Raw genomic sequence first — 20,461 nt, 5'->3', positions numbered from 1 at the left:
AGCGGAGAAGGCTCTGTCCCCCCTTCTTGTAGAAGAATCATGTTTCAGAGCTTCAGATGAAGACCTTCTGATGGTGTCGACTCTTCTTTGCAGGAGTTTGCTCGTTTCTATCTGAACAGAAGTCAGTGTAATAAACAGGAGACGTCAAAGGAGCTCCTCAATATAGGTTGGTCTCCTTCATCATCATCATCATCACCAGCTTTGAACTTTGACTGTTTCTTCTTTCCTTCCTTCCTTCCTTCCTTCCTCCCTTCTTTCCTTCCTTCCATCCATCCTTCCTTCCTCCCTCCCTTCTTTCCTTCCTTCTTCCTTCCTCCCTCCTTTCCTTCCTTCTTTCCTTCCTTCATTCCTCCCTCCTTTCCTTCCTTCTTCCTTCCTTCCTCCCTCCCTCCCTCCCTCCTTTCCTTCCTTCCCTCCTTCCTTCCTCCCTCCCTTCTTTCCTTCCTTCGTTCCTTCCTTCTTCCTCCCTCCTTCTTTCCTTCCTTCTTCCTTTCCTCCCTCCTTTCCTTCCTTCCTTTCCTCCCTCCTTTCCTTCCTTCCTCCCTCCTTTCCTTCCCTCCTCCTTCTCATCCTTCCTTGACTCGAGGGTTAAAGTCTCCTTCATCATCATCATCATCATCATCGGGACCTGCTTTGAACTTTATTTTATCTCACTGATTGATTATTTCTTGTCCATTTAAAGAGAAAGACATGGAGGCCAACGGGAAGTTTATTGATCCGGAGGAAAGTCAGGAGCGCTTGTCCGTCTTCGCTGTTTTCAAAAAGGTAAAAAAAATTAATTGTAATTTAAATTTAATTGTTTAAAATCACTTAATTAATTTGTTACTTTGTTAATAGAATATCAGAAACTGTCTTATCTGCTATTACATCCACATTTTTCCACTTTTCTTAATTTCTGTGCTTTTTTTTGCAGAAATGGAAGCATTAATAAGAAAAATAAACAGTTTTTTGATGGATTTTAACCTTTTTGATGATGATTAATATGATGAGCTGTTTATTGACCCCATTAATCATCAACCTGAGTAAACTGTCCTGCACTGAAACACTCTGATTAAGACTAAACGCTGTCCTGTGTCTGTGTGTCTCATAGATCTGGCTCATGGCTCTGTGTGTGACTTGTATTTTCGCCGTCACTCTGGCCGTGTTTCCTGTCATCACGGTCCGAGTGAAGACCGTCTACGAGGGCAACGCTGCCTGGGGTGAGACGACACATCAGCTTAGAGGAACACTGACATTAAGAGAAAGCAACAACCAGTATCAGTCAGCTGTTTCATCCCATACAAACATGTCTGCTCTATAAATAACTCGTCCTTGTTTTCCTTTGAGAAAAAAGTCAGTCAATTTGACATCATTTAAATTATTACAGTTAGATCCCCTCTTAAGTAGCTGGAGTTCTTATTTTGATAAAACAAATCTTTATAAAGTGATAAGGTGTCGTTCTATCTCAGGCAGAGCAGTCGGTCACACTGAGCCTGATTGCATCCTGATACTCAACACGAGAGCAGCAGACTCACATTATCTTTCCTGCTAAAGTCTGCTTCTTATATAATATATTACACCTCTTGTTCTGCAGCTTAGCGTGATGAACGAGCCACCGACCTAACATTTAGTTGCTCTGGGTATCAGTACTAGATAACTTTAAGGTATCGACCGAAATAAATACCAAGTAGCATCGAAGCGTCTCCCGTCAGTCGATCCTTTTTGCACCCAGAGCTAGAAAATTTAAAAAATAGCTAGACTATTTGTATGGACATAATCAATGCAAGTGTTCTTGGATTTAACGCATCATGTGATTGGTCCACTGCCACAGCAGCTACGACCCGTCTGTGGTGGTGAAGTCGTGAATTTGAGTTAGCGTTAGTTAAGATGCCTCCTAAACGCTCTAAAGTGAGTCTACACTACACACTGTTACACACGATGAAAGACAGAGACTCAATGTGTTAATGGGAATCTGATGAAGGACTCAGCTGGTATCAGGATCACTTTAAAGGTACTAGGATTGGTTCTGGTACTGTAGTTTTTAAACAATACCCAGTCCTATTGACCAGTAATAAGTGCAGCGCTGTCAGGTAGAACGGTGGATAGCAGAGACTGTTTGGACATAAAGGCTCATTAGTCAAAAGAAAGACAGGAAGTAGCAGCAGTAATGTTGTCCTGTTGTAACTTGTGTGCAGTGTGTTCTTCAGTGTGTTAATCCTGCTCTTCGTCTCTCACAGAAAAAGTTTTCACCTGCGTTTGCTGCTTCATCGTTTTCAATGTCATGGACTTGGTCGGCCGCAGCGCCCCGTCTCTCGTCCAATGGGTGAGTCTGCAGCCAAGAATCACATTAACACACCTAAACACAAGACTTCAATCCTCCAAACACTTTAAATCATAGAAGTCCTGTTGGGAGTTTGACAGATACACATTAGAAGGATAAAGTTAGTAGCTAGTTTCTGAAGGAAATGAATCTGCTGAAGAGATTTGACTGATAAATGTAATCTGAACCCTTTGGAGGCGACACCAAGACAAGGGTATTAAAATAAAAGAAGTATTTCTTTGCTTTCCCTTCCTCTTTGGGGCCATGACTATAGCAGCCAATAAGGGCCATATATGTAGAAAACAATACTAACCTTGAGGAGAGGGGGTAATATTTTGGAAAAAAACTTGGATATTCTCTGACATAAAATCGCAAATTTGTGAGAAATTCAATGTCTTTACAAAGTCTAGATGCTTTGGACGATGTGGTGACTCTGGACCAAGATAACAAGTATCTCCTTACTGTTAAACCCAACTGAAAAATACAATTTGAGCGACTTCTCTCCAGGGTTGCAAAGTGAGGCTATGTGACTGCTCGGCAAAATAAAATACCAGGTTTTTCCTCTAAATATTACCCCCCATCCTCCAGGTTTATTTTTATTTTTTACATCTATGTCCCTAATACGCCGTCGTACATGACAACATGAAACATGGATTTTTTTTTTTTCTTTTCTTATTGACCCTAAGTCTTTATGTTTTACAGACTTCTACCAAATAGTTGAGCAGACCTACAAAGGGTTAAGATTTCTTTCTCGGTCTGATAAGTTGTCAGAAATGCCTCCAAACCACTTTAATATTTATTATAATTGGTCATTTTCTACTTGTATAGCACATTTGATCACAGAATTACTCTCATTAGTACTCTTTAGTAAATCTGATTTTCAGTCGTCATTATTGATTCTGAAAATCCATCCAGGACTTGATCACCTTGCCGTGTGTCTCTTTATACATACATCAGATAATCAGCATCATAAACTCATCGTTGTCTCTCTGGATGTTTTCTTTCAGCCGTCGAAGGAGAGTCTTGCGTTTCCTGCTGCCGTTTTATCTCGTGCGATCTTCATCCCTCTGCTCATGGTGTGTAACATCCAGAACTCCAAACTCACCGTCATCTTCAGCCACGACTGCGCCTTCGTCACCATCATGGCCCTGTTCTCCTTCTCCAACGGATACTTGGCGAGCCTCTGCATGGCCTACGCTCCTCAGTGAGTCCTTGTGCTTTTAGTCTGTACAAACAATCGCTGCTCCCCAGAGGATGAATCTTTATGACTCTGACTGTCACCATAACTACTTCTGTTGGACGATATATCCTCCTAGAAATAATGGCAATTAACGATATTATTGTCATTTAAAGACTATTTTATTCCACAATTGCAGTTAACATGATACATTGGTTCAAACATCATACAAATCTATTTGGGAGATGCTAGGGAGAATTTTGACTTTCTAGAAATGTCTGCAACCATTTTAATACGATACCATTAAGGTATAAACCAAAATATACCACCGATACCAATTACACAGTCGCCCATAAAGTTGGAATAAAATATTTTTTACTTCTTCTCATGAAATCATTCTGACAATGTGATTTATTCTTGATGGATAAAGTGTAAATATTCTAAAAATTATATCGATCAATCTCACTGCACCTGGTCAAAGATGATTACTGATGTGTATAAACAGAAAATATGCCAGAAAACAAAATTATTCCAACTTTATGGGCGACCGTGTAGTAAGGAACGTGAGCATGATTGCATCCTGATACAAGAGCAGCAGACTCTCATTATCTTTCCTGCTAAAGTCTGCTTCTTATATAATATAATAAACCTCTTGTTCTGCAGCTTAGTGTGATGAACGAGCCACCGACCTAACATTTAGTAGCTCTGGGTGTCAGTCCTAGATAACTTTAAGGTATCGGCCGAAATAAGTCGTATCGAAGCGTCTCTCGTCAATCGATACCTGCAATTGATCCTTTTTGCACCCAGAACTAGAAACTATGACTATTTGTACAGACTTGCTCACAGCCAATCAACACAAGCGTTCTTGGATTTAATACATCATGTGATTGGTCCACTGCCACAGCAGCTACTGTGGTGGTGAAGTCGTGGTGAATTTGAGTTAGCGTGTTTAGCAGTTCAGTAGCCAAGATGCAAACTAAACACTCTAAAGTGAGTCTACACTACACGACTGTTACACACCATAAAACACAGAGACTCAATGTGTTGATGGGAATCTGATGAAGGACTCAGCTGGTATCAGGATCACTTTAAAGGTTCTTTGATTGTTGCTGGTATCATAGTTTTTAAATGACTTCCAGCTCTGTGTCAGACTACAACTAATGATTATTTTCTCCAATAATCAGTGAGTTGTTTGGTCCATAAAATGGTGAAAAATGTTGATTATTCTTTCCTGAAGCCCAATTTGACATCTTTAAATTGTTGTTTTGTTCTGATCAACAGTCCACAACCTCAAAAACACTCAGTATACTGTCAGAGACGACTAAAGAAACATAAAGAACCAGAAGAACTACGGCTGGGCCGATATGCTTTTGTGCCGATTCGATTCTCTAATGATTTTTGGGTCCCGATTTGATTTAAATTGCAATTCTGATTAAACAAGTATTGCAATTTTATATTTCAATTATTGTGATTTTCTTTCCTTTAAACAACAACAGGTTGAACCAAACACTTGATAATACATCATAAGTCATATTTACAAAAAACACACAATACACACATCTCATCAGTTTGAGATTTATTTTTAAAACTGTGAACCTGCCCTCACAAAAAACATTCTCATCTACTAACATCTTACAATAAACTAAACTGCTACATTTAGCTGCTCTTTAGAAATTAAAAAAAAATAAATAAATAACAAAGAAATAAAAATCGCCAGAAAAAAATCGCGATTAATATAAAAATTGTTTTTTTTTGCCCAGCCCTAATAAGAACCTTAAACAAACAACATGATCCTGTGCAAAACTTTTGACCGCTGCTTCTATTCATTCTTTATTCTTCAATACCTTCTTACTCTGTCTTGTTCTTATCGTCAGGGTTGGGGTCAGGGGTTAGTAGGTGTTGATGAATCTAACCTTGTTGTATCTGTGTGTGTCCGTCAGGTTGGTGCGCTCTAAGGACTGTGAGACCGCCGGCTCTCTCATGACCTTCTTCCTGGTTCTGGGTTTGGCAGTTGGAGCGTCGCTGTCCTTCCCGCTGGGGTACCTGGTGCTTCCGACAGACACGCAGACGTGAAACCTGACCCATGCTTGATGGGAACATCGGCCGTTAGCAAACTAAATGAAGAACCACACAGGACAGATTGATCCTGACAGAAGCAAAAAATATATATGTAGGAAACAAATTGAAGCACTTTGAATATTTTTAGTTCCTACTACTAGTAAAAAATCAACGGAGCACTTCAAACGTGAAAGAAAAAAGACGGAAATGTAGAAATCTATACACACAACTTATTTAAAAATCTATTTATACAAGCAAGTTTATTTCAACAATACGACATTCAACGTGAAACTTAAAACAGACATTATTATAAAAACATGTTAATAGGATAAAAGAGCTAAAAACAATAGATGAAACTAAGATATAATTTTAAAAAAATGACAGTTTAGTGCGATATATGAATAAATAGTCCTTAATTTACTTTAATAAAAGACTCTGACACACAGGAAAGCTTTGTTTTAAAAGAACTGACTGTGTGTTAAAGATATGATATATTTTTGTTGGTTTTATAACATTTGAACCATTTTTGTCAAATGGTGTAACCACAAAAGAATGATAAATATTAAATAATGTTAATATTTAGAACAATAGTATTCCATTAGCTTTATTTAATATAAAAGTTATAATGTAAGATCATGCCAAACTAGTTGATATGGTGTTAGGTAGGAAGGAAGGAAGGAAGGAAGGAAGGTGTTTTATTGACTATTTACTGTTTTTAAGCAACGTTCAATTATTTGGTACAAAGTTTTTATGGTTACACCACTTAGACATTTTTACCATAATCCTCTAATATATTCTCCTTCCTTCCTTCCTTCCTTCCTTCCTTCTCTCCTTTCCTTCCTTCTTCCTTCCTTCCAATATTCCTCCCTCCCTTCTTTCCTTCCTTTATTCCTTCCTTCCTCCCTCCCTTCCTTCATTCCTTCTGTCATTCCTTTCTTTCCTTCCTTCCACCCATCCATCATTCATTCATTCCTTCCTCCCTCCCTTCCTTCATTCCTTCTTTCCTTCCTTCCTTCCTCCCATCCATCATTCATTCATTCCTTCCTTCATTCCTTCTTTCCTTCCTTCCTCCCTCCCTCCCTTCCTTCTTTCCTCCCAAAGTGTTTATGGTTACACCACTTAGACATTTTTACCATAATCCTCTAATATATTCTCTCTAAATGGATTAAAAGCAGAAATTTGATGCTGGGTCCACAAAATAAAAGAATGTATGAAGTTATTCATACGTTTATTTTCACATTTTAACCCTTTAAATTTAAACTAAACCACATGGACTCCACAAAACATGACTAACCCATAAAATAAATATGATCGGCAGCTACAAAGAAATTACATCAATTATAAATTATAATCTATTTATAATATTTCCTGTTGGCTACAAAGATTCATCTTAGGCTCAAACAGGTTTTTTTATGTTCAGGTGCAGCTGAAGTACAATTAAAGGGAACTTCCATAAAAATGTTTATAACTGTATTTTATATTGTTTATTTTACTGTATTTCGTGTCATACTTGAGGGTTCGGGTTTTTCTACTCATGTCTTAACTCATGTTCGTCAATATTTCTTCTTTTTTTTATTATCACTGGAAATTTTTTATTAGCTTTTTTGTTGTTGTTGCTTATTTATGTATTTTTTATACTGTGGAGATACGGATTCCAAAATGTTTATAAAGTCACATTCTTTTGTTTGCGCTTCGTAATAAAATGCACTAATTTTTACGTATTGTGTCGTCTTTTTGTGTAATGTGAGTAAAAATGAACCGCTGGCGGACTCGAAGTGAAATTTAAATATCGTCTACTTTATTATTAGTCAATTAATTAGCTGTTTTGACAGTCGGTTAATAATTTTCAGTCATTTTTTTTAAAGAAAAAACTAAAATTCTCTGATTCAAGCTCCTTAAATGTGAATATTTAATTCCTTCCTTCCTTACCTCCTTCCTCCCTCCCTTCCTTCCTCCTTTCCTCCTTCCTTCCTTTCCTCCCTCCCTCCTTCTCTCTTTCTTTCCTCCCCCCTACCTTCCTCCTTCCCTTCCTTTCTTCCTTCCCTCCTTCCTTCCTTCCACCCTCCTCTAATTCCTTCCTTCCTTACCTCCTTCCTCCCTCCCTTCCTTCTGTCCTTTCCTCCCTCCCTCCTGCCTACCTTCTTCCTTCTCTCTTTCTTTCCTCCCCCTACCTTCCTCTTTCCCTTCCTTCCTTACCTCCTTCCTCCCTCCCTCCTTTCCATCCGTCTTCCTCCCTTCCTTCCTTCCTTCCTTGACTCGAGGACAACAGGAGGGTTAATAGTCAGTATGAACAAGAGGAATAATTACAGAGAGGAATAAACTGTGAACTTGTCCTTTAAACAACAGCGTGCAGAATCTCTGTTGTTTCCTCTCCCTTCAGCTCGGCCCTTTCCTCTTGACCTCCTTTCCGCCTGCTTCCTCCCATTCTTCAAAAAAAAAAAAAAAACTCTCTCTCTTTGTGGTCGACGAAAAGGAAAGTTACAGCCGGACAGAGAGGTGAAGTTTGGACAGTGAATAATAAAACCACAGAGAGAAGAAGAAGAAGCTCCGGACCTCAGCGGCAGACTTCGGTGAGTGTTTCTGTAAACGTTGAACTTAACCTTCCTCGCGCACCAGTAACCAGTAACCATAGCAACGACACTTAAACTCGGCTGTAAATCACCAGTTAGCTCTAATTTAAAGACTTCGCGGGTCTTTTCTACAGATGAATTGGTGTTGTTGGCGTTATACACTCAGAGAGCACTTTATTAGAAACACCTGTGAAGTCTAATACAACAGCTCTGCTATTCATTCTACTTTTAACCCTTTGTAGGTGTAGAAATGTGATGTTTTACAGACCGCTACGGCTACAGACCTTATTTGTTCTAAACTTTTATTAAAAACATGTTAGAGACTCATTCTGTTCGTGTACAAGATGAAAACATGTGTTGGTATGGTGGTTTATTTATTTATATACGGGGGGGAAAGTGATATAGGCCTATTATCCGGCTCTTATCTATTTCATTAATTATAAAAACCAAACTGGTAATTCCACTTCTTGGCTTCTTGTTGATGTATTAAACTCTCAATATTGTTATGTTATTATAGGAAAATGTCTTTAGGTTTTATTTTTAATTAGTTTTGCAGTTCGCTTTTTTTGTATTTCAGTTTAGTTTTAGATAGTTGTAATGAAGTGATGAAGTAGTTTTAGTTTAGTTTTTCATGGTTCTTCAGGTATTAGGAGGAAAGGCTTGATTAGTAAGAAGCTGTAAAGGATGAACTAACGCTGACACTGATTTAAGGTTAGCTGTGTTTGTGTTTGTGTTCTTCTGCTTCCTAGCTGGACTGGATTAGTTGGATTTTTCCCCTTTTAGCTTTTATCCCACAAATGTTCCCATCACTCTTCATCACCACTTTTACTTTTATCTACTACGGGATCGGAGTCTAAATATTCCAATATTGTGCTGAGATATTTCCTCCCTGGAACTTCTTCTCCTTCTTTCTAGGAAATCATAAATTGCACGTTAAGCATTTTGTTCTTGTGCGTTATGCAGCAGCCGCTCTGCTGCCCCCTAGTGGTACTAACCTGTTATTACAACAAGTCAAACTGAACACAATACAGTAAAAATGGAGAAAATGAAAAGAAAACTAAGACTAAGCTGATTTTATCTGCTGTTCACTTTAGTTTTAGATAGTTTTGCTTTGTTCATTGTAGTGTTTATTTTGCTTTCTTTTCTTTTAAACTCTCTTTTTTATTTAACTATAATGATCCTAGACCTGGGAACCTCTGATTCCTGATCCAACACAGCTGACTCATGTGATCCAGTATAAACTGGGTTAGGGGTTATTATGGTTTTGGGTATTAACCGCTGCAGCTGCTTCGTAACAGACTGATAATCTGAATCAGGCGTGTTGGAGCAGGGCAGAGTTGAGTACTACGCCTTTAGCCCTAACAAATGGTCTAACTGCATGATGGTGCCATTGTGCAACACGCCAAAAAACACAGATTTAGTAAATACTTGAATATAAAATATGTCTTCAAACAACCAAATATACTTCTTTATACATTCATGCACATACATATATTTTTATTTTTAAAGTAATTTCAATTTAAACATGTAAAAAACAACAACTAATATTTATCTTACCACTGAGTCCTATGTCACTTTGGTGCCTAAAAGCATTGCGCCACCCTCAGGCCAAAGCTCAAACCAACATCTAACCCTCAATATGAAGGGTGAAAACATGTCTTGTGACCTTATATTTAAACATTTAAAGAGATGGTTTAATAATCAGAAGAGTGGTTTGTTTCCTGAGGGCTAAACCATCACCACTACTACGACCTCAATGAACACTGATGAACTCTGTTGCATTCAAAATTGATTAATTTGAATCAGCGTTGAGTTTGATGACAGGGTTTAAGAAGAGAAAGATGTTAAATTTACAGAAAAGGTTCAGCTGTTGTATTCCTACAAAGTCTGATATGGTATTTTAAAATAATCTTGACCTGCCACCTAGTGGTTGAAAAAGCACATTACAGTATAAAAATCAATGTAAAAACAAGCTTGGCCGAGTCAATCGACAGATAAAAGTGGGTCAGGTACAAGACATGATCAAATGTTATGGTTGAAACTTGTTTATTTTTGCATATTAACATTTGTAGTTTGATGCGAACAAGCCACGACTGCCATTGGGATGTTATCATCATGCAAAGGGAAGGTGTAAATATAAGGAAATATATAGTTTTATATACTGGTAAATTAATTGTTTATACATTAAAATAAACCCTGATATGAGGACATTATTATATTGTTCTATTCCTACAAAGTCTGATATGATATTTAAAACATATCAACCTCCTGCATCTTCATATGGAGACATTACATTTTGGCTTTTTTGGACTTTATACTTCATTCTACTGAAGTTTGACCTGCTGTCCATATTCGTACACATTTTTTGTGCCACCTAGTGGTCGCAAAAGCACATTACAGGGTAAAAATAAGCTTGGCCGAGTCAACAGAAAAAGTGGGAAAGTAACAAAACCTGATCAAATATTATGGTTGAAACTTGTTTATTTATGCTTATTAACATTTGCTGTTTGATGCAAATTTGACTAATTTAAGCAATAACAACAAGCTACGACACTGCTATTATTATATCGTTCTATTCCTAGAAAGTCTGATGTGGTATTTTAAAATATATTAAGTGTATAATCAGTAAATCTAAAACTCGACAGAAGAAGTGTTGAAGCTTTTATTTTGAGCTGTCAGAATAAAACTCCTTCCTTCCTCTCTGTGTGAACTTTGCTCCTTGTTTATTATCAGAGGTGAAGATTGGCTTGTTTGCTTTAAACACACCCACTGAAGAGAAAGTTTTACATTATTCAAAGTAAGAGCCTCAGAAACACTTTGGCTTTTTTTACTTAGGTGGTGTTGAGTTTTTTTTGGCTGAGAGAAAAGTTCCTCTTAAACTTCAGAGGATTTAATTTTGGGGTTTTTTTGCCTCCAGTTACAGCTTCACAATAAGCTCACTTGTTATTGACCTGAGACGGAGAGGCACGCAGGGGCAGCTGATTACCAGAGCTGTGTGTGTGTGTGTGTGTGTGTGTGTGTGTGTGTGTGTGTGTGTGTGTGTGTGGAGGCAGGTTAAAGCTCTACGTCAGCGTTGATCCAGTCGAGCAGGACGACAGACAGACAGACAGACAGGAGGCAGAGAAACTGGACCTGCAGCTCATGTTGTGTTTGTTCTGCTGCAGATCGTCATGGCTGAAACAAACAGAGTGACAGCAGGCAGCAGGAAGGTGAGTTTACTCTGAGCAGCAGGAGGAGGACGAGGAGGAGGTGGAGGAAGGTTTACAGGAAAGAAAAGAGAAAAAGAAAAACACCTGCAGTCGATATGTTTAATCTGATAAACTGATTCACAACTAAACCTTTAACATGAGTTTGGTTTCACTTCTCAGGTGACGAGAAACATGAGTTTTTCCTCATTGTTGAAAGTCAACCTGTTACTAACAACTAGTGTCAAGCTGAGTGGATTAAAACAGAAACAACTTCCTCTTCAAAGTTACCAACATTAAAGCTTTATAAAAATATATATGCATCAGTATTTTAAACATATTAAATCCTATAGTATAGTAAAAGTACTGCAGTATTATGAGTGATGTAGTATGCAGTATTACAGTAAAAGTACTGCAGAATTATGAGTGATGTAGTATGCAGTATTACAGTAAAAGTACTGCAGTATTATGAGTGATGTAGTATGCAGTATTACAGTAAAAGTACTGCAGTATTATAGTGATGTAGTATGCAGTATTACAGTAAAAGTACTGCAGTATTATAGTGATGTAGTATGCAGTATTACAGTAAAAGTACTGCAGTATTATAGTGATGTAGTATGCATGTTTTTTAACTGCTTTTATTTTGAAGGTGAGCCCTAATTCAGTGGACTTCCTGTCTCATTCATAGTTGACGCAGCACGTGCTGATCACAGGGCGTAATGTCACGCTGTGAGCTTTTAGTTTTGACCTCAGAGACAAACCTTCAGTGTAAAACCTCCAATTTAATAGTGTCATTCATTATGTTTATATAGCTTGTTTTATAATACCTTAATAAACACTTACCTGCTTATAACTGTATTATAGTGTTTTATTTATTAGCTATTTATAAAATAGTAACAGAAGGCAAACATGGTCGTGGTCACAAGGAAGGAATAATCCCCATTTTCTGCACATTTTAGGTTATACTGTAAGCAATTAGGAAGTAAAATGTAATAAAAGGGAATAAAAGTGAAGTAGCCATATGTAAGAATACGGATGTCTGCTTCTGCACCAAGTAGAGTGCTTTCTGCAGGCTGGATCTACTCCAGTCTCATTATTAACATTCATTTGATGTTTTGTTTTGCAGAAATGGAAAATTGGAGGTGAGGAGCTTAAACCTGCCGGCTGGTCCGAACGAGATGATGAAAGAAATCTGGTAACATCACATAAATAATCTGATAAATGGACCCAAACTGAAGAATTACGATAATAAGAATATTGAATTGAAAATGACAAATATTCATGATAAATATAAACTTGTATTGTGTTGGATACCGATCTTTGTCTTCATGCAAATGTGAATATGTAAATGTGTGTGTGTGTGTGTGTGTGTGTCTGTCTGTCTGTCTGTCTGTCTGTCTGTCTGTCTGTGTGTGTGTGTGTGTGTGTGTGTGTGTGTGTATAGGCAGTCCCTTTCAGAGGTCACATCACAGGTGGGATGCGTCCGGGGAAGAAGATCATAGTTTTCGGTGTTGTAGATTCTCGTCCTGACAGGTAACGTCTTCTGTCCTTCACCTCAACCCCCTAACCCTCCTCCTGATGGTTTTATATGATCTTCTCTCCTGCCTCCGTTTGTCTTGTTAATACTTTGGCCCAGCGGGAGACATCCTGACATGCAACGACTAATTACGTAGTTAATTATGAATCCTTATCAACCTAACTCATGTTCTGGCAGTATTTATTATCAAGAAGCACAAAGTCGCAAAGAAAGAAAGAAAGAAAGAACAAGAACTAGGATGAAGGAGAGAAAGATAAAACCTAAATGTTTCCTGATCTCCATGGTTACCCAGATGAAATGTAATATTTAGAACAGTTTTATTGACTATTTACTGTTTTTAAGCAAGTTGAATTATTTGGTACAAAGTTTTTATGGTTACACCACTTAGACATTTTTACCATAATCCTCTAATATATTCTCTCAAAATGGATTAAAAGCAGAAATTTGATGCTGGGTCCACAAAAAAAAGAATGTGTGCAAGTTATTCATACGTTTATTTTCACATTTTAACCCTTTAAATTTAAACTAAACCACATGGACACTAAAACCCTCATTGACCCTCACATGTAATGACAGTTGGGTTTTGCTCTGAGACTAATCTACTTTTACTCTCCTCTCTTAGGTTCTACGTTGCCTTGACTTGCGGTCGTGGTTCGTCCAGAGAGCCTCCGCCTGATGTGGCTCTGGAGCTCTTCGTTAGATTCAGGGACCGGCAGGTTTTGCGGAGGGCTTGTGTGTCTGGATCCTGGGGCGACGCAGACAGAGCCGTCCCCTTCTTCCCCTTCATCAGAGACCAGCCCTTCAAGGTACCAGCACCTCTGAATCCCTCCGATAGTAGGAGATCAGCTGGATGTTGTCTTACCAGAAAAATGACCGATTTACAACCAGTGATAGGAATAACGGCCTTATAAATAAACAGCGAGAACTCAAATGAATTATCTAGGCAGCGCCATCTTGAAAATTTCAGGTGCATGCTGGGAAAAATAAAAACACGGATTGTACTTATATGGGCATGAGGCGGAGCCATGGGCGGAGCGGGGAGGTTGCTATGGTTGCGAGGGCTGGATCTCGAGGACATTGGTCAATCAACCTGTCAATCAGGGCATAGCCACGCCCCTAATGCATACCCTGCTTTATCGTCACATATAAAATCAGGGAGGCCAAAATGTCCCAAATGAACATCATACTGCATTGAAGAAGGCTTTAAACTAGCGATTGAGACCATAAACACATTTTGAAAACGTTTACTGAGGTTAGAAATCAAGTGAGAAGTTGGTGAATTCTCCATTGACTTGTATAGAGACGGTCGCCCCCTGGTGGCCTTTTGATAGAATGCAGTTCTAAGTTACTTCCGCCTTGGCCTCATTTCGGAGGACCAGAACTCCCTGCCTGGTTACAATGCCGTTACCAATACTTCCTCCATCCCCCTTTCTTTCCTTCCTTCCTTCCTTCCTTCCTTTCTTCCTTCCTCCTTATCTCTTTCTTTCCTCCCCCTACCTTCCTCCCTTCCTTCTTTCCTCTGTCCTTCTTTCCTTCCTTCCTCCCTTCCTCTTTTCCTTTCTCCCTCCTTCCTTCCTTCCTTCCTTCCTTCCTTATTTCCTTCTTTCTTCCTTGCTTCCTTCCTTCCCTCCCTCCTTCCTTGACTCGAGGACAACAGGAGGGTCAATAAGTCTTCAAACATGTCTGGAGGGTGCCTTTCCTTCCCTTGTTTAGCTCATACTAATGTTGGAATCTGACTCTTAACTGTTCTCCTGAATGAAAAATGATCAATCATCTTCCTGCATGTCTCTCGTCTCTCCTCTCAGATCGAGATTCACTGTGAACAAGGTCGGTTTCGTGTCTTCGTGGACGGACAGAAGCTGTTTGACTTTTACCACAGACTGACGACACTCAGCGACATCGACACGTTATGGATCAAAGGCAGCGTCACCATCACCAAACTGGCCTGAATGAAACGATGGGAAAGGAGAGACTGATCTCAACTCTGTGGACCATGATTAGTTTTTTTTTTTTCACCTTTTCTGATGCTGAAGACTTTAGAGGAGGTTCGCTTTCTTTTCTCTCTTTTTATATCGGATGGTAATTAAATCACACTTGATTTTTATGGTAATTAACAGCCTTTAACTTTCTAAATGAGGCCTTCATGGTGATTACTGATGCTGAGGTAAGTTCTTGGATGTCTTAACTTTTTTATTTTTACCTTTATAGCTCGCCAACATTTTTATATTATTATATTTTAGGTTTTATATATTTACCTATAATGCCTTTGCTGTTAGTGGGTTTCATCTTTTTGGAATGTGTTCCAGTTTGGTTCATTAATTTTGGGAATTTTCCCAGAATGTCCCACATAGCTGCCAGTTATTGTTATGTAAATAAGACCAGAGATCGTTGAGGAGGAGCTCCTATAGAAAACAAAACACACAATTGTACAGAATATTTGAACATTATTTGATGGTTCTTGTAACTGTGCCATGCTTTGGAGACATTGAATGAACCACAGCTATAACTGAAGGCACTGAGGTCATATTTTCTGAGATTTTAGGGGGGGGTTTTGTAGCCTGTTGGCGTTAAAAGATCACTCCATCAATGTATCATCATACTCTTATAAAATTGTCAGACTCATGATTGACCCTTAAAAAAAAAGGATCATAATCGATGCATGGTCTTCTTCCTTGTTAAAACTACATTACCCACAGTGCCACTGTACAGGTTGGGGCCATGCATGTATTATAAGGGACCATTTATGCTCAACGGACGTACGAAAATGAATACATCCGTTTCAAACCATGTTTCAAACGATGTTACCGTCACTGCTCTGCTCACGTACTTCCATGCGTCCTTTACGTTGGCATGGATGTTAACCAATACATCCACCAGGGGGCAGCGCAGAGTCAAAAGTTCATGACAACAACAAACTCAAAAACAAACATGGCAACTGTGGAGGAGATATAGATAATGTTCCTCTTGCATAAAAGACAAATACGATATGTTTAAAGTTTCTAACCAACTCGCAAAACCTTTCCTCAAAAAGTTCCGCCATTGTTATTTCTTCTTTGTGTCTCACTAGAGCTAAGGATCGGGTAGTGACAGCAACACTGCCCCTCCCCCAAATGAAGCCAGGACCACCGGGGTTTCCGGTGGTCCTGGCTTCATTTGGTCCGTATCTGTTAGCTTTATGGAAACGTGCAGAAATACGGACGAAATGAACGCAGACCACGGACAGAAGGCTCCGTCCTTATCCGTATCCGTATTTAACGTTGAGCATAAATGGGCCTTAAGAGCTGATCGGGTGCCAGTTGATTTTACCCCCAGTGGTCACTCGCAGTATTGCAGCAAAAAGTTATGGATAGAAAAGATAAAGACTCTCAGGCCTCTGTGAACTTTTTTAACAGATTATGTGCCGAGTCGACTACCTCAAACCAAACAGTGTGACGTCCTGCTACTGCTGCCATTCATGTACATATAAAAACTGTATATTTGTATATGAAGAATACATCTGTTTTTAGGCCACATTTTATTTTGAAACCATCCACAGAAAACTACTGTAATTCATTTTGTATTTTTTTGGAAATAATGTGATGAAAGAGCCTTTTAGAAACAGCTGTCTTTGTCTATCTTTGTGTTATTGGGTTTCAATTAAAGAATAAAGAACAGTCGGGCTCACATTTCAGATGTCTACGAGCCACCCCACCCCTAGGTTGAGAACCACTGGACTAAACTAGCTAACTGTATATAAAGTAGTATAAACTAGCTAACTGTATATAAAGTAGTGTAAACTAGCTAACTGTAGATAAAGTAGTATAAACTAGCTAACTGTATATAAAGTAGTATAAACTAGCTAACTGTATATAAAGTAGTTCACCTCAAACAGAGGAGATAAAGTAATAGTTAAATTATTTATCAAGCGTTTTATACAATTTGCTATTAATAAATAAATATTACTGAAGCTCAAGTCAAATTTTGTTTTAATTTTCACGATTAGGTTAAATAATACCTAACATCTAAATAGTGATACAACTTGTGAGTTTTTCGAACACTTACCCACAAATCTATGAACCAGATTTAGTCTCTGTTGATTTAAGAATATTTTATATACTGAAAAGCAAAAATGAGGACCTTAAAGAATAAAACTGGAGAGCACATCCACATTATTTAGATTTTAGATTAATTACAACATACATGAAATAAAATAATTATATTATAAATCATTAAAGAATATCTGCGTTAATCATATCCCGATGGAAACAAGTTCACACTGTACATTACTGCTGAATATACATTTGTTACCATAATTAACTGAATCTGTTCATTTAGAATTGATCAGTTTTGGTCTCTAATCAATCAGCATCCTGGTATTGACTCAGACAGTTTGATTGACAGGACAGATGATCAGTGGGGCGGAGTTTATACCACCATCATTAAGACAGGGGTTGAAGTATGGGTAGAGTTTCTCAGTGAAGGAGCAGCCAGTAAAGGAGTAGATAAGAGTTGCAGCATCTACGTCATAAAAGGAGACCAGACCCTCCTCATAATCCACAAACACCCCCACCTTCTGAGGCTGAGACTTCAGAGAGAGACGGACTGCAGGCCCAGCAAGAGCTTTGTACTTATTTCCATTTCTCAACCATATAGTCCAGTAACCATTCTGAGGGCTCACTGTGATTTTTCCCTTCCTGTTGATCGACTCTCTGGCCACTCCTAACTCCCATTTAGTCTTCTCTTTAACCTGAACCTCAAAGTAAAATCTGCCTGAAGACAAACTCTGCTTTCCTAACACACAGTGATAAAGAGAACATCTCTCTGGGTTATCTGGGAGATTCTTCCTCACATCACCACAGTTTACTTGTTTCCCATCAGCAGACAGGATGAGATCAGGATGTGCTGTATCAGGATCAAGAGTCACATCCACTGCATACTGCTGGACCCTCTTCAGCTCAATCAGCTTCTTCATCTGTTTACTGAGCTTCTCCTCCAGCTGAGCCACAGCTTTCGCCACAGTCCCCTCATATGATGGTGGACGGACGCTGACCTCTGTCCAGTCTTTAGTGGATGGAGCAGCTTTCAGGGACAGGAAGTTTTGGAGGAGGTGGAGGTGGTCTTCAGAGTGTGAGAGCTTCTCCACCTCAGAGCTTCTCTTCTTCAGCTCAGAGATTTCCTGTTCCAGCTCTTTGATGAAGTCTTCAGCCTGTTTCTCTGTTGTTCTTTGCTTCTCTTCAATCGTCTCAATGAGCTCATTCAGGCTTCTCTCAACAGACTCCTTCAGAGCGGTGAAGACCTGAACACCTTCTGCTTTCTCTCTGTCTGCAGCTTCCTTACTGAGGTCAACCGAGTGTTTGATCTTTTGAATCTTCAGTCGTCTCTTCTGGATCATCTCTTGAATTTCAGCCTCTGTCTTCCCCAGCTCTGCCTTCTTTCCTTCATATTCTTCTTTCAGAGGAACAAACTCATGTGTCTTGTGGTCTAAAACAGAGCAGAGCAGGCAGACACATGTGTGGTCGGTCTTACAGAACAGCTCCAGAGGTTTATCGTGCTTCTTACACATCCTGTCTTCCAGGTTCTCCACAGGGTCCATCAGCTGATGTCTTTTCAGGACTGACTTTGTCAGATGTGGCTCCAGGTGAGTCTCACAGTAGGAGGTCAGACACACCAGACAGGACTTCAGGGCCTTCAGTTTAGTTCCAGTACAGACATCACAGGGAACTTCTCCTGGTTTGGCAGCTTGTTGCTCTGAGCTGCTGCTGCTGGCTTTCTGTTGAGCTTCCTGTCTGAACTGAGAAACAACCTCAGTGAGCAATGTGTTGATGTGAAGTTCAGGTCTTGTGTTGAAAACCTTTTTACAAAGTGGACACAGGTACTGGTCATTGCTGTTCCAGTGTTCATTGATGCAGTTTTTGCAGAAGTTGTGTCCACATGGTGTGCTGACTGGATCAGTGAACACATCCAGACAGATGGAGCACAGAAACTGATCTTCAGATAGCAGACAGCTGGCAGCAGACATATCTACACATGTAGAGTGAAAGAAGAGAAAGACATTTTCATTGCATTTGATTAAAAAGAAAGATGTACAGTTAATGTTTCATTATAGTTTGTGATATTAGGTCAAATAAATATAATTAAACATGTTTTTATTTGGGCCAGAAATACTTTAATCAAATCAACTCCTGAGCAATCTTAACTATTTAATCAGAGCTGATGACCATAAATCATTTTCTCCAGTATTTCACAGTCAGGTTAAAGTCTTTGTTCTCCTTTAATGTTGGACGTGTGCTGGTTTGTACAAACTACAGTCAGAGACTCATCTGCAGCTCTTTATCTAACAGCTCATTGTGGCTGTTTGTGCTTTTACTATTACTCAATACAATCTGATCCACTGATAAAATATCACAGAATATGTTCATATCTTGTTGTAGAGAAGAATTATTATTGAAGAATCTCACTGCTAACAAAGCTTTTGCTAACTTTGCTAAAAACACATTTTATTTCCTGTTGCTGCTTCACAATAAAAGTGTCCTGCTGGTTCACCAGTGGAAAGTTTTTAATGTGAAACAGCTACAGGAAATAAAATGTGTTTGTAGGAAGTGATCAGTAAATGGTCAAAGATCAGGAAATAGCAGTGACGCTAAACTCCAAACCACAGAGGTTCAGTTCCACTTTACAAAAGTCCTGAGAACTGACAGAGACTTAAAAACACTTAAAGTGTTTTTTACTGAGTCTGTAAAAGCAGCTGCAGTTATACTGTAAACAATCTCACAAGTGTCAGTATGAAATGAAAAGAGATGAACTTCCTGTCTCCTGTGTTAAAGCTGGTTGTTGAAACATTAAATATGATCAGTTGTACTCACCAGTGTTTGGCAGAGACTCTGCTGTGTTGTTGAGAAAGACTTGATGAACTCAGTTTCATTTATATTTGGACAGAAGTGGAGAGACTCGACTGCAGCTCTGCTGTCCTCTGATTAATGTTAAGATTCATTTCTGCAGAGTGATGTTGAAGCTGTCTGGGTTATTGTGAAATATCATGGACCAAAGGTTGGTCTGTATATAACAGGTGGGAGGAGTTAAGACATATTTTCCGACCTCATGCAGATGCAATTACTATTTTTTTCTTTAATTAGTTGTTTCTTCATAAGATATTTAAACATGTCAAAGTATGACTGTAAGAATGATGCCAGACTCCATCAACAGGTTGTTCATTCGTGGTGTGAAAGACAAGAAAGACAATTCATTTACAGAGGTTTTAACTATTCATTTTAAGATTACTGGAATATAAAGATAAGACATTTTAACTTGCACAAAACTGAAATGTTTTGAATGGTGTTCCTAATATTTTGTCCACTCCATTAACATCCATAAGGAGGACTAAATATTAGGAACACCTTTCAATATAATCTACCTTGATACCATCATCCACTATGACCTCAGTAATAAACATAAAGTAGAATTATCACCTTCCTGACAATGTTAACAAAAACTGAAAATGTATAAACTTCATAAATGTAGAATATATAACAGAGCAGTTTTGGATTGAAATAGATTACACAGGTGGACCTAATTTATCAAACTTTATTTTGCATTGAAAGACCACTGAGGGGGAATCCTCATTTACAAGGATGACGAGAAACATTGACAGCAACACAA

The 20,461-nt window shown here is 38.7% G+C and overlaps 3 protein-coding genes across 4 annotated transcripts in view; 2 read left to right on the top strand and 1 right to left on the bottom strand.

Moving 5' to 3' along the window:
* LOC128376817 (equilibrative nucleoside transporter 2-like) overlaps positions 1–5,781 on the top strand; it is a 12,070-nt gene extending 6,289 nt beyond the window's left edge. Inside the window, exons 8-13 of the mRNA XM_053336674.1 lie at positions 94–166; positions 683–765; positions 1,091–1,199; positions 2,217–2,302; positions 3,307–3,503; positions 5,417–5,781. Of these exons, the coding sequence (XP_053192649.1) occupies positions 94–166; positions 683–765; positions 1,091–1,199; positions 2,217–2,302; positions 3,307–3,503; positions 5,417–5,549 (681 nt within the window). The 3' untranslated portion in view covers positions 5,550–5,781. The remainder of the gene's footprint in view (positions 1–93; positions 167–682; positions 766–1,090; positions 1,200–2,216; positions 2,303–3,306; positions 3,504–5,416) is intronic.
* Positions 5,782–10,949: 5,168 nt separating this feature from the next.
* Positions 10,950–15,855, top strand: LOC128376931 (galectin-related protein-like). Its single transcript, XM_053336786.1, has 6 exons — positions 10,950–11,123; positions 11,154–11,313; positions 12,416–12,484; positions 12,734–12,822; positions 13,449–13,632; positions 14,632–15,855. Exons 2-6 carry the CDS (start codon positions 11,275–11,277, stop codon positions 14,773–14,775), a joined length of 525 nt encoding a protein of 174 aa, XP_053192761.1. The 5' UTR covers positions 10,950–11,123; positions 11,154–11,274; the 3' UTR covers positions 14,776–15,855.
* A 1,230-nt stretch (positions 15,856–17,085) lies between these two features.
* LOC128376742 (E3 ubiquitin-protein ligase TRIM39-like) lies at positions 17,086–18,827 on the bottom strand. 2 transcript variants are annotated; one of them, XM_053336564.1, is made up of 2 exons: positions 18,598–18,824; positions 17,086–18,561 (listed from the first exon to the last, which is right to left on the bottom strand). In XM_053336564.1, exons 1-2 carry the CDS (start codon positions 18,822–18,824, stop codon positions 17,187–17,189), a joined length of 1,602 nt encoding a protein of 533 aa, XP_053192539.1. In that variant the 3' UTR covers positions 17,086–17,186. The 2 variants fall into 2 exon arrangements, with proteins under 2 accessions (XP_053192539.1, XP_053192547.1); XM_053336572.1 differs by having other exon boundaries at positions 17,086–18,827.
* Between the last annotated feature and the right edge of the window lie 1,634 nt (positions 18,828–20,461).

The sequence above is a fragment of the Scomber japonicus genome, chromosome 2, assembly GCF_027409825.1.
Source record: "Scomber japonicus isolate fScoJap1 chromosome 2, fScoJap1.pri, whole genome shotgun sequence".
NCBI lineage: Eukaryota > Metazoa > Chordata > Actinopteri > Scombriformes > Scombridae > Scomber > Scomber japonicus.
The sequence above is the reverse complement of the archived record's forward strand: the minus strand, read 5'-3'. Positions and strand labels throughout refer to the sequence as shown.

Bases quoted from the DNA above. Each gene is read 5' to 3' on its own strand.
- LOC128376742 (XM_053336572.1), bottom strand. From the start codon at position 18,824: ATGTCTGCTGCCAGCTGTCTGCTATCTGAAGATCAGTTTCTGTGCTCC.
- LOC128376931 (XM_053336786.1), top strand. From the start codon at position 11,275: ATGGCTGAAACAAACAGAGTGACAGCAGGCAGCAGGAAG. The intron at 12,485-12,733 runs GTAACATCACAT...GTGTGTGTATAG, and splicing joins GAGATGATGAAAGAAATCTG to GCAGTCCCTTTCAGAGGTCA. The intron at 13,633-14,631 runs GTACCAGCACCT...CTCTCCTCTCAG, and splicing joins TCAGAGACCAGCCCTTCAAG to ATCGAGATTCACTGTGAACA.